We start from the raw sequence: 12,401 nt of genomic DNA, 5'->3' as shown, positions 1-12,401 counted from the left end.
GGGAGACTGGATGTGTTGCTGAGCGTGTCTGTATCCTGATTTATCAAGCTCTTGCTTTCCGTCCCGAAAGAATCGCAGCAGTGAACTCTATACCATGGTTGATACCTAGTCATCCCGGTATGTGCGGTTTTGTTGATTGCATATAATTTGGCCAATCCTTTTGGAAGCCTCGAGCCTCATCGTAACCGTGGTCCCGGAGTTGGAAAATTAGGAAGCTGTAACCTTTTGCTCAAACCGCTAGAAGGTTAACCTCTAGATGCCAGCCACGGATCGACGGTGAGCTGGTTGGGAGCTTGCCCGTCCACCTGCCTCAGGGATGTAAGTCGACCTGGAAGACACCGCTTCGGATACCTCTTTGATGAACAAAAGGACAGCAAACTATCACCAAGGCCTGTGACGTAGCGAGGAACGTCGTGACTGAATTGCCCCGCTTGCACAGGTCGCGAGTTTGAGTCTCGTGAAAAATCCCTGCATCGCTACACCTGAGACTGGTAAGAGTCTCCAGGGATTTTCGTAGCCCCCCCCGTGAGGGGGACTGAGCTTTTGCATCTTGTTTCTAGTGGGTGAACCAACAACATTGCACGGGTAAGGCAATTAAATGATTTACTTTAACTGCCAGGGCTCATAGTGTCGTATACGAAGGGGGCATGAACATGTCGTGATAGCGTCAACTAGCCGAGATCTCGCCGCCTACCAAGTCGTCTCGAACACACTCACACCGAGGCAAGTCCCCCTGCATCGACCGTCAGTCGGGGCTAGCTTTATCAACGTTTAGTAAAAGAACCGATCTCTATGTAGCACACATTCCAATGCCAAAAGGCCGGAGAGGTAGGTGCCTGGCACCGCTTGAGTAGATTCAACGACGCATTACTACGTACAAATGCATTGAACAAGACTCAGTCTCACAAGATCAATCATCAGCGGGGACGAACGTTATCATTAAGTCGATGAGCGGCTTTGGTCGCCGTTGACGAAGGATGGAGGTTCCCATTCGTTATTGAAAGGGTTCTGCCCAATCTACAACCTACTGGATTGATTGTACTCGCAGCCGTTCATCTCAGCTGCTGGAAGTAATCCCCTACTCGGCTCCGATCCGGCCAGTTCCCGCATCTCAGGAGTCTCCGATGCAAGTCCATCACCTCGCTACCACCCGGAGAGGGGGGTAGCGACTCAGGACTAACGTTGCGTGGAGTACGATGTGCTCGATCTCAAGAACCGTAGGCCCATCAGTCCATTTAATGTAGTGTTATTATGCCTTGGATCAATCCAAACCAGGCACTCGACTTTCGACCGTTAAGTACCGGCGGGGCTTCATACTACAGTACAATGCTAGCAGTGGCAAAGTCCCGAAGATATCCTCACTTTCGTAGGTCAAGCGTGCGGCGCGTGCGAGATCTTGTAGGCCTGTCTGCCAGGAGTGCGACATGACAGCCGCGTCTCAAAGGTCTGCAATAAGCGAGCTTCGTGATTTCACTTGCCTATCTGGGTGCTTGTCGAAATGGCTCATCCTGTTCTGTTGGTAGCCTCATCACCCAGGCCGTGTGCATCCCATCAAATCGTGAGCCTCTTTGCTCCATGGACCCCCGTTTGCCCTTTGAAACCCGGGAAGTTGCTTTTTGGGCTCACTAGCCACCATGCCGATTTCAGCTCCAGTCCTTGCCTCTGATCTACTGCTAGCTCCGCTGAGGTTCCTACCAAGAGCTGCGTCCAGGTTAGCCGGCAAGACTGGCTCTGGAACAGCGCCCATAGCATCTGACTTCTGTGCCGCTTTCCGGCCCCTCGTTGCTGGGTTCTCTAACCGAGTCGTTTTGGTAGGCCTTGTGGCTTCTGCTTGTCGAACGCCATCCGACGTCTTGGAAAACGAGGAATTGGCTTCAGAATGACTTTCAGTCGTAGCCGGGGCTTCTCTCCGAGGCGCTGCAGTCGCGGCCGAAGTTCCGAGGGCTATACGAGGCGGTCTTGTGTTGAACGAGCCGATAATTTCCTTACTTTTCACGGTCCTTCGACCGAGAGATGCCAATCGCGGGCCTGGATTGATGCGAACCTGTTCCACGTCGTCTTCCCGGTCCGGGCTACGTCGAGCTCTCCGTGTTCTTAGTGTCCGCGCTGGCTGCAAGGAGCGTTCGGCTGATGTACGTCCTTCATCGTCGGAGATTTCAGGTTGAGCCAAACCCTTAGCCACCTCGTCAGGTTGTTTGTGGTCTTTCGCTTTACCGGCCTTGGCATTGGCCTTCGGAACGGCTTCTATGTAGCTGTCATGCGTCGGATGCCCCAGTGAGCTTTCGTCAGGCAAAGCAGGCGTTGTTGTAGGACTAGGTTCCGAGAGAGTGACGTCCGTTATGGTCTGTCCGTCTGACGTTGACGGGTTTGGCCTGTTTGCGGCTGGACTCAGTTGCCGTCTTTTGGTCTTCGTGGTGGCCTTCTTCGCGACCACCATCAGACCGCGTTTTTCTCTTGTCTTGATGCGAAGTTTGGTCTTGGGTTCTTCTGGGTTTGCAGCCTCATCATCTAGTACCAAAGTCCTTTCTGGCACTGACGCTGCTGGTATTGATGAAGTGCTTCCATTCTCCGGGAGATGCTCGTAGATTCCTGGCGCCTCCCTCCTTGCCGTTGCTGGAGCACGAAGTTGCGCAGGTTCGGGGATGACGCCCCTGTCAGGCCGATCATCTATTCCGTGAGTAGAAGCTTTTTGTATGCCGTCTTGCGACTTCCTGCTGCCTTTTCTTGGATTTGTTTGCTTCTGGACTTCGAAGCGACTCTCAGATTGGCGACTCCTAGGGCTCAGCACCTCTCTAGGGTTCTCGATGTTTTCCATGTCCCTTTCCACTGATATGTCTCTGCGGACATTGGTGCTTGGTCTCTTAAAGGGCCTGTGGCCTAGCAAGGCTTCTTTTGCTACCACACTGGTGTTGCTTGTGGCCGGAATCTCTGACTCGCATGTTATCGAGGCTGTGACATTTCTCGCTGGTACTGCGGCGTCGTTGGTCAAATCAACGACTGTAGAAGGCTTTGGCCTAGAGGAGTTGATGCTTTTGCTTGGAATAACTGAGCGAGATGGTGCTTCCACAGAGGGAGCAATGCTTCTTGGTGTCGGTGCGGGCTGACTTCGCACCGGGGCGCTCGCCGACCAAGACGATAGATTGAGAGTTGCGCCGAACAGATTTTGGGCATAGCCTGACTTGCTGGGCGGAGATACCTCTCTTCTCCTCCTCTTGGTAGGCCTTTGAACCTCGTCTTGGGGACTCGAGGATTGCTGAGCCATCACCCGATCTTCATATGGCGATGTGGTTGGGATCACGGCCCTCCCCTGTGGTCCGCGAGGAGTAGTGAAGACGTCAGACAAATGCCGTTGCCGATATTGGGCTTGGGGGTGCTGGACTGATGGCCGTGTGGGTGGATGAGGCTGGTTTGTTGTGTTTGCGGCAGAGCGAGCATGTCGCTGTTCAACCTCCTTAGCCCTCTTGTCGAGGAGCTCAGTCAAGTCTTGTTCCTTGCTCCCGATACACTCGGCGACTTGGACTATGACGGCCCCGCGCTCCAAGTTGAATTCTTCGCCTTCACCAAAGTCAAAGTCTTCCCGCCAGTGCATATCACCAATGAAATTTCCTCTTTCATCATAGACCATAATGCGCTTGTTGAACGTATGGAATTTCAGGCGACCGTCCTGCCATCTTTTCTGTTTCCGTTTCAGATCGTGGGTGAAGAGGCATAAGTGTTCCAACACTGGAGCGGCGATGGGGAGGCCGGAGCCCATCTGGCTGTTCTGGTTGCTGTTACGGCTGGCGAGAGGCATGTTGATCAAGACGACAGCCGCGGCCGAAGGCAACGAGCCGCATGCTGCTTGTTGTAAAGATAAGTTTAGATAGCGGTATGCATGCCGTGCCTACCCAATGTCGAAGGTAGAGGTGAAGCCTGGTAGACGCGACTAAATTTGGCGCGTGTAAAGGAGCAGGTAAGACGCCAAGTCACATGATTGACATTTCCGGTGCAGTTGGTCCGGCCAGCCCCTTCCTGGCTCTCTTTTTGCCTCCTTCCTTCTAAGTGCATGTGCTGCTCAGGTAAGGTGAGGTGACTAAGAGGCTGCACCTTCGAGATATGTTCCTGGTCTAAAAGTGCGCAATGCACTCACACCGTTCATATTGTGATAAAGGTGTGAACAGGACGTCAATTTCAAATGTAAGTTGAGAGAGGGCCTACGTGAAATTGACGTGATGCTGTCTGTCAGGGACGCCAGTGGAGTGGGTGTGGTAGGTTCAGAAGGTGCCCGCGGCTTCCCTTACAGTTTTTAGGGCCTCATGGGATCTTCCTGGTTCGGTATGCATTCAATGTATGAAATAGTTGTCTAGCGACGCGTTCAGCACGCGTAAACATTGAATGAAGAGCTTAGGCTGTTGAACCGGCGCAATGCATTTTTCCACGTCGTGACCAGCTTTCTCTCTCTGGTCTGGGAAATTAACCTGACAGACTCCTGCGATCCTCCAAGATGAAAGTTAAGGCACCAATATTCACATGTGTTCTTCCCCTCATCATGGGCTGCCGACGCCCCCTCTTCGTCTCTCTCTTAAAGCACTCGTACCTTGCCTGACGGATACCTACCCACTTACCTTTGCCCTTGTATTTGATGAGGTAGCTTCCAATTCATGGCGGGGCAGACCAGGTACCTTCAAGTCCCGTCTGAACGCCAAGCGGGCAGGGTGACTGAGACTAGGCCCTGGCTGTCTCCTTGTGGTGGAAGCCGGGTGGGCTGAAGCAGTGCCGGCAGCCGATCATAGCTTTAGTACTTCGCTGTACTTTAGCCGCCATAGGGTCACGACCAAGTTACCAACTTCGAAGGACTCAAGTCTCACCGCCTGGGGGGCTTGGTTGCCTGCTGGTTCGCACCATGGATTCATCATGGCCGCCAGGGTTTGCGTTGCGTTGGCCAAAGGCCAGGCCATCTCTGCCTATGGGTTCATCCATTTGATCAGAAAGACGGGATTCTCCCGGTCTCGTCCAAGGCAATCGCGGCACGACACGCTACAACCATTCTCAGCCAACTCCAACCGATTGGTAGTGACTCGATGTTGTTCGGTTTGGGGCTGCTGTGCCATGTCTTAGGTGTTGTTCCTTGTTTCAGTCCCCGGACAGCGACACGATACTGGATCAAAAGATACCTGAATACCCTGGGGTGAGGCAAGGTAACAGTGGGAGCTGTATTCGTACTGAGTGAGTGCCCGGCAATGACACATGGTTGAGGTAGAGAATCCATCGACACGAATAAAAGCATGATATCTGTCCACTCCACAATGGCCAAGCTTCGTCTTGCGTATCCTGGGCACTGATGCTGACCCAGTTGGCTGGGCTGCCCGTTTGTGCCAAAAAAGATTGGCGTCGTAATTAATACCGTCCCCCAAATTGCTCGATTCCCCTCCTTGAAGTGCTAAAAAACTATTCCTTCCTCGTACTGAGTATTCGTTCGTAACTTTCTCCGCTTCTACGCCCTCCCATCCAGCGTCAGGTCTAGCCAGTCCCCCGTCCAAAGGTAACCCTCCTCCACATCCCGCCTTCACGCAACCGCTACCTCAGCTAACCACACTAGGTGGCTAGGCACAGCCTTATTCGATGCTCTTCACCCGAGTATCTACCTACCTAGGAGTCCTACCAACCTCGTAACGGTAGCTAGGCAGGAGCATCCCGAGAACACGGCTTGTCGGCAAGCTTGAGCCGTTACTACTCTTCTACCCACCGCTGCTCTCCTGCTCTACTCCTCCCAACAATCCAATCCCTCCTCCATATCGCGACCAGTACTGCGACATAACCTTACCAAAAACTGTTTACCAAAAACCGTCAATAGGTCACGGCCAATCCCTCGTCGCCATACTTCGTCATTTGGTCTAAGGTGGAAAAGCGGAAAGATTCGTCCGTCGTTTGCTCCACTTGCGCCTCGCCGAGTGTAGCACTGCACTGTTACTCGTACCCGAGATCGGAATCGTCGCTGCCTGCGAGCTGCTCAACTTCAAGATGCAGTCCATGCAGAGACAATTCGGCAAGCTCATGAACAAGGGCCCCGGAGACAATGCCAAAATTGCTGCCGTCTTACACGACTACGAAGATGCAGACAAATTGCTAGTCAAGGTACCCTTCTCTCACAACCCTCAACCTGACGAGGTCTTTGCATGTGTGTGATGTAATCTTGACTTATGTGTCTCGTGGTGCCAGATTATCGAGAATACCAAGACTCTCCGTGAAGCATGGGTAACTATGGCCACTAGCCAGTGGGCTATGGTAAAGGAGTACGAGGGCTTGTACGACCCAATTGTTGGTGCCTCGGAGGGACATGGCCGCCCCAGTGTCACGACTCCTCAGCTGCAGCTCGATCGCACCTTCAAGCTTAGCGGCGCCTACTCTGACCTCAAGGACGAACTGACTGAAGAAGTGACGGCCATCGATAAACAGGTCATTGGGCCGGCCACCGAGGCCCATGAGTACATTCAGCCCCTTCGTAAGACTATCAAGCAACGAGAGAACAAGAGGTTGGACTATGAGAAGGCCCAGGAAAAGGTCAAGAAGCTCCAGAAGAAGCCCGGCAAGACGCCCAAGGAAGATGCTGCCCTGTCCAAGGCTGAGTTCGAAATGACTTGCGCATCTGAGGTAAGTGCTTCATCAACCATATTTGCGTTCTTGAGTTTGACGAATCGTGGCCGTAGGAGTTCCACGTTGCCGACGGTCACATCAGGGAGGCTCTGCCTCCGATCATTGAGGCCATCTTTACATTGATTCCACATATTCTGGCCTCTCATGTGACGATTCAAAACAGACTTCTCGGGCTGTATTACACCGTACTTCACAACTACTGCGAAGATCACGACTTCCCTTCTCCTCCGCCCCCAATGGATAGCGTAATATCAACCTGGGCAGCATCTTTTGTACCGATACAAAAGGAGGTAGAGGCTATCAGCTGCATAGCGCATGGCAAGAACTGGAGGCAACCAGTAAGGTTAGGGGACGATGGCCAGGGCCGTAAGTCATCAACCTCGTCACGGAACGGCTTGGGTCGAACGCCTTCAGGCATGAACGAGGGCGCAACACCGACCCCCCGGACCATGCGAATTCCTTCAAACAACGGAGGCAGCCGTCCATCTATGGCTCGGGAGCCCTCCCCACAACCTAGCCCGCAGCCAAGTAGCACGAATGTCTCGCGGTCTCAGCTCGGATTGCCAACCGACTTCACTACCGCCACGTCTCTTGGGCAGACCCAGGGTTCCCCTAACGTGTCGCCGTCCTACTCACGTACCCAATCCGAATATTTTGGTCACCAGTCGGGGCTTATCTCGGGGCAGGGAAGTCTGGCAGGGAAGAAGAAACCACCACCGCCGCCGCCGGCCAAGCGCTTCAAAGCGCCGGAAGAATTTGTCGTCGCCCAGTATGACTTCGCAGGGGGTGACGGAGATCTGAGCTTCAATGAGGGAGACATGATTAAAATCGTAAAAAAGACAGACACAGATCAGGATTGGTGGGTAGGCGAATTAGGTGGCGTACGGGGCAGTTTTCCTGCCAACTACTGTAAAGCTGCTTGATGTGCGAGGATGTACTCGTGCTCTTCACATGTTTTGGATGAATCTAATTGTTCAGACACATTGGCGAAGCATTCATGACGTTTCTCTGCAAAGGTGAAGTCATGGTGCAAGTAATATCTTGTTAGTTTTGCCTCTCCTCCTCATCTAGTCTATCCGCCGCCCTCTTTGTCTAGGTAGTCTTGAACGAAGGGGGAGCAGAGGAGGAGCCAAAGAAATAACACCAATGCGAAGATAACCCGCACGAATCTAATTCCGTAACGAGTGTAGAGATAACGCCGCAGTCCATGCATGCATTACAGATGGCTGGCTCAGCTGCAGATACGTCGTCCGCCAGCGAAATCAAACCGTACTTTCCCCCCCCCATCCTTAAATAATAAAAAATCAAGCTTTGCTGTAATAACCAGAGGGTATCATAACCATGAACGATCGTCTCGACCTTGCCGACTCCATTCCCTTTGTCTTTTTTTTCATTTGCGTGTCTTTCTCTCCTTTGCCTTCCGCCGTCGTCATACTGAGATGATGTGGCTCCAGATGAACCACGCCACCGTCTCCGACGCCAACGCAAGGCATCAAGTTTTGCCACTTTAGAAAACTTGCGGACCCGCTTCCACCGCCGGTGAAGTTGCTCCCTCCCGGCGGATACGGTCTTCCTCGGCCCGCAACACGCGGGCAATCTCATCATTGCGACCCCGATCGAGGTATCCACTCTGCCCTAATCCTCCTTCCAGATCCATCGGCGTCACGGGTCCCGGGCTTCCCAGTGGCAAAAGCCTCGGTGAGATGGGTTTGTGGATGCCGGTGCTTCCGATATGGTGTAGGCTCGTCAAGGGTACCCCATTCAAGGTAATAGTGGAGCTGGGAACCGCCGCGGTAACTTGACTGGGCGAACTTCCAAGCACTTCGCTCGCCGCCAGTCTCGCCTGGGCGATCATGTCTCGTTGGTATTGTTGTAGTTTGCGACGGACCTCGGAGTCTTGTCGTGAAGATGACCTGAAGGCGTCACGTGTGGGGATGTGGCCTTCTGATCTTGTTGACGATACACGGCTTGGGGGCCCAGAAGGCCCTATGCGGCCGTCTTGACTACTGTTTCGCTCGTAGTTCGAAGGATAGTACTTGCCCATTGGCAAGGATGTATCGTGAACGCCGCTGGGAAGGTACGAGGTAACGGGTGTGTTGACGGTGGATGAACCTGAAGGGTCGGCAGCAATCATAGGAGAGAGGTGGATTGATGGCGCCATGGCTACAGATCGGGGAGCGCCACGGAGGTCGGCTTGAAAGGAGGAGTCGACAGTGAGAGAAGCAGCCTTGTGTCTAGGCAGTCGGCCTTCGGTTTTGGTTGATTGAGGGCGAGAGGTAGAACCCTTGGGATCTTCGTGGAACGAAAAGTAACCACTGTGAGTTCAGTGTTAGCACAAGGCACTGTATGTTTCACTGCTAAAATGAAGTGATTTCAAGAGATAGTTGGGTGGAAGAATAGAGAGTTAAGTTTGGCTTATTCGAGAAGGACGTTGAAGTGGCGGCGGGAAGGAAAACTAGGACTCACCCAGGGAGATCGCTACGGGCTGACAAAGGATCGGGAGGTGTGGGCGTGCAGGCAGGAGCCGAGTTTATTTTTCGAAGAGTACTAGTCGTAGGAGACAGGTCAAGAGGAATTGAGCGAGTTCGATTGTATCGTGCAGATTGAAGAGAAGATAGGTCGAGAAGACATGGTGCGGATGATTCGCCTATTAAGAAGAGCCAAAAGGCAGATTAGTCTCGAAGGTATCCTCTCGAGAACCTAAGCAAGGAACATGGATGTGTGAAATTCCGATTAAGCGTCTTGGGCCAAAAAGAAAAAAATAACTGCGTAAGAGGAAGGAAAATACACTATGGGCATGACGCAACGGTAAGGGTCCCTGGTGGCCATGCGAGACGGGAACGAACTTTCTGGGAGAGGTGAGAAAAAGGGCTTAGGGCCGGGGGTGACCCCGTCGATAGCAGAAATGAGAGTGAATGATGACGATGTTGTGCCATCTGGCGGGCAGGGTCCGTCCCGGCCGAGTGAACCAAGGCCGCCGCTTAGCAGACCAGTCTCTAAACAGCAACCCAGCGTCCCAGCCCCTCCGGCCCCTCCCCACCACCTCAGCCTGGATGGAAGCATCGCATCCCCATTACTTCACCGCGTCAGTTCCGCTCCTCACCCTCCAAGGGGCGCGGACCAGACCGAACGCAGTGAAGGGGCCTCATGCTGACACCGACGGAGCGTTTGGTGCGTCCAGAAGACAACGCGGTGGCGCGCCATCCCCACTCCCTAATGCCCCCCAAGACACCACCTGATTCCAGCGGCACAGCCCAAAGCTATGGAAACGTCAGGCATGGAAGGCCTTGGGCCTTTTTGCACACAATGCCATAGTCCTCAGGGCTTTGGTGTGAGGTCGTGATCCGTCTCTGGTCATGCTGGAGCGAGCGAATGAACACAAGGTAAGCACTACCAGGACCTCATCCTCACTCATCCTCACAGTACGCAAGCACTTGCACACGCAACCATCAGGAGAGTACCTTGACACAACAGTGGTCATCGACAAGTCGTTGACTCGCTACTGCGTTGAATTGAGGTAACTGATGAGGGGCATTGGCCACTCACTGCTCATCGGAGTCCATCCCGCCTGCTCATCGGGGAGGACATTTCTCCTCTTTTCCGGCTCTCCTCTTGACTGGCTCAGACTGTAGGCTGCATTCCCCGGCCGTGTCTTTCTGGTTCAATGAACAGAGGGGCTTGCGCTCATCTCGGCAGTTATTGTAACTCCAAGGGCAGCAGAACGTGAGGAAATCCAAGACAAATTTGCCCTCAAGACCAACTGCGAGCCATGGTACCACGGGTGCACTGCGCCGTCGTCATTTGACCTTAGCCAACTAGCCTTCCTGACTCGCTGCCACAAGTCTAGGGACCTCAGTAGTAAACAGGCTCACTGAAGCATTGGGCAATGGGCGCCAACGTCCGTCCTTGTCGGTGCCGACGTTGCGGTCCACGGGGGGCATTGACGGCCGGGTGCAGGTACCGGAACGCATGACAGAAAATAGTGACTGAATGCTCGACCGAAATTAACGACACAGAAACAGAACAACCCACAGCCCCGAGTGCAACAACCAAAGGGCAGAAAAACAGGAGACACCTGGGGGTAAGCCTGCAATGGTGAACTGAAAACGCATGGAATAGGCGGAGAAAAGATCCAAAGCTGAAGTTGGAGATAAATCAAAAGTGGGAAACCAGTAAACATGTAGATAGCATAGAACAACGGCCCGACCTATAATAAACAGCTGAAACATACCTTTGGGAGAGCACAACTCGGGGGCCGTTGACGTGTTGAACCCATCCTGGCCTGACTTTGGCTTTTCGTACGCTGGCGTATTGAGCCCGGACATGAGCAGGTCGTCGGCGTCGGAGCGAGATCCTGTCGAGACGACCGAAATATCTGAAGAGTTGGACAAGGTTCTTCCAGTCATTGCAGGGCGGGATCGCGCTCGCAGGTACGCTGGTGGTTTGAACGACCGACCCAAACTCGCCATGGTTGATTCCTCCTTTAAGATTCCTGATGATATTTGGTGTCTGTGGAGGTAATTGTTCATGCCATATACCGTGCCGTACCGTACCCCTTGTCGTGCAAGGTGCTTGCCGCAGATAGTGCTTATGAGCAAAGTTGGAAAGGAAAATGGAAGCTTGACTAGATGAGTTTGAGGCTCTTGTGCGGGTGCCGGCGTCCTTGTCTTCGTTCTTCGTCTAGAATGGGATGTACGTGCGTTCGTTGTCTTGGCCAGCCTCACTCGGTTTAAATTCTGTGCCGGCGGGCGTTTGGGCTTCCAAGGCTCTCTCTTTAACTGCACGTCGCCAGACGGGCGCAGGATCAGACCAGAGAAAGCGGGTAATTTGGTGGATATGTGAGGCCTGTGTGGAGGTGGATATCATGTAGGAGCAAGGGCATGCGTGTGCGGTGAGGGAGACAGTAGTCGCTTTTTCGTCCCCTCCCTCCGTGTTGCAGGTGATGGGATTGCGACCTAACAGGGGCCCTCTTGCAATTGCGGAATGAATGGCTGAGATGTGCTTGGAGTTGTGCCTCTGGCGTATTCTTTGCCCCCGGCCGTGATAAAGTGCAGTCGCTGTTGCTGGCTATGAGTTGTTTTGTGTAGACGTGGCCAAGATCGGTCGGCGCAGTAGTTGCAGCGTTGTAGTTGATGAAAGAAGGATAGTAACGGATTTAAAGGCAGCCGCTATTTTTGGAGTGGAAGATAAAAGTAATGCTTCGCTCCTTTGGAGGCGTTTATTCATCAGGGCTCGGCTTTCGTTCAGAAACCGGCTGGGACTCGTGTTGGGCAGACTGCAGGGTCCTCTGTGTTTGAGCACAAAAGAGATGATCTTTCTGCAAAGGGTCAAGAGCAATGGATGGCATCGAAGGATCAACGAAGAAGGCGCGTGGAAGGGTGTTGGTGTCTGGGTCTTGCTGGGTTTACGGAGTGACGGAGTACCTCACATCTCAGAAGGTATCCATCCGTAATGGTGGGTGGGTTTTGGTGGGATGGTGCGAGATGCGGAGGCCGACCAAACGGAATGAGGGAGGCAAGGGGGGACGGTTTCGAGGGTCTTCTGCTGCTAGCTTCCATTGGGTTAATAAGGGCCGTTGACTGTTAGGTTGGCCGTTCCATTGATCCAGGTACCTTATCTTGTCTTAGCCGTTGAGGTGACCGTATTGGAGGGGTCCAAAACCGTCCGACCCGAGTGCCGTAAACGAATACGTACCTTGATAAAGCTTTGGAAGGTGGGAGGGATGATACTCAGGTGTCTGGAGTATTATGGAATGAGTGAAATTTTTG

At 53.1% G+C, this 12,401-nt stretch overlaps 5 protein-coding genes across 5 annotated transcripts; 2 read left to right on the top strand and 3 right to left on the bottom strand.

The window, feature by feature from the left end:
- Nucleotides 1-1,528: 1,528 nt before the first annotated feature.
- On the bottom strand, nucleotides 1,529-3,754 carry BDZ83DRAFT_567013 (uncharacterized protein; the record flags this gene model as incomplete). The annotated part of the gene is made up of 1 exon (XM_060503911.1): nucleotides 1,529-3,754. One exon carries the CDS (start codon nucleotides 3,752-3,754, stop codon nucleotides 1,529-1,531), a length of 2,226 nt encoding a protein of 741 aa, XP_060370259.1.
- Nucleotides 3,755-4,448: 694 nt separating this feature from the next.
- On the top strand, nucleotides 4,449-4,807 carry BDZ83DRAFT_603486 (uncharacterized protein). Its single transcript, XM_060507229.1, has one exon. It carries the CDS (start codon nucleotides 4,510-4,512, stop codon nucleotides 4,696-4,698), a length of 189 nt encoding a protein of 62 aa, XP_060370258.1. The 5' UTR covers nucleotides 4,449-4,509; the 3' UTR covers nucleotides 4,699-4,807.
- A 30-nt stretch (nucleotides 4,808-4,837) lies between these two features.
- BDZ83DRAFT_603485 (uncharacterized protein) lies at nucleotides 4,838-5,282 on the bottom strand. Its single transcript, XM_060507228.1, has one exon. It carries the CDS (start codon nucleotides 5,264-5,266, stop codon nucleotides 4,964-4,966), a length of 303 nt encoding a protein of 100 aa, XP_060370257.1. The 5' UTR covers nucleotides 5,267-5,282; the 3' UTR covers nucleotides 4,838-4,963.
- Nucleotides 5,283-6,000: 718 nt separating this feature from the next.
- Nucleotides 6,001-7,556, top strand: BDZ83DRAFT_567378 (SH3 domain-containing protein; the record flags this gene model as incomplete). The annotated part of the gene is made up of 3 exons (XM_060503950.1): nucleotides 6,001-6,114; nucleotides 6,199-6,630; nucleotides 6,687-7,556. 3 exons carry the CDS (start codon nucleotides 6,001-6,003, stop codon nucleotides 7,554-7,556), a joined length of 1,416 nt encoding a protein of 471 aa, XP_060370256.1.
- A 584-nt stretch (nucleotides 7,557-8,140) lies between these two features.
- Nucleotides 8,141-11,039, bottom strand: BDZ83DRAFT_647364 (uncharacterized protein; the record flags this gene model as incomplete). The annotated part of the gene is made up of 3 exons (XM_060510065.1): nucleotides 8,141-8,948; nucleotides 9,100-9,280; nucleotides 10,865-11,039. 3 exons carry the CDS (start codon nucleotides 11,037-11,039, stop codon nucleotides 8,141-8,143), a joined length of 1,164 nt encoding a protein of 387 aa, XP_060370255.1.
- Nucleotides 11,040-12,401: the final 1,362 nt, after the last annotated feature.

This window comes from Colletotrichum acutatum (genome assembly GCF_030867785.1).
Source record: "Colletotrichum acutatum strain CBS 112980 chromosome Unknown BDZ83scaffold_8, whole genome shotgun sequence".
Classification (NCBI taxonomy): Eukaryota; Fungi; Ascomycota; class Sordariomycetes; order Glomerellales; family Glomerellaceae; genus Colletotrichum; species Colletotrichum acutatum.
The sequence above is the reverse complement of the archived record's forward strand: the minus strand, read 5'-3'. Positions and strand labels throughout refer to the sequence as shown.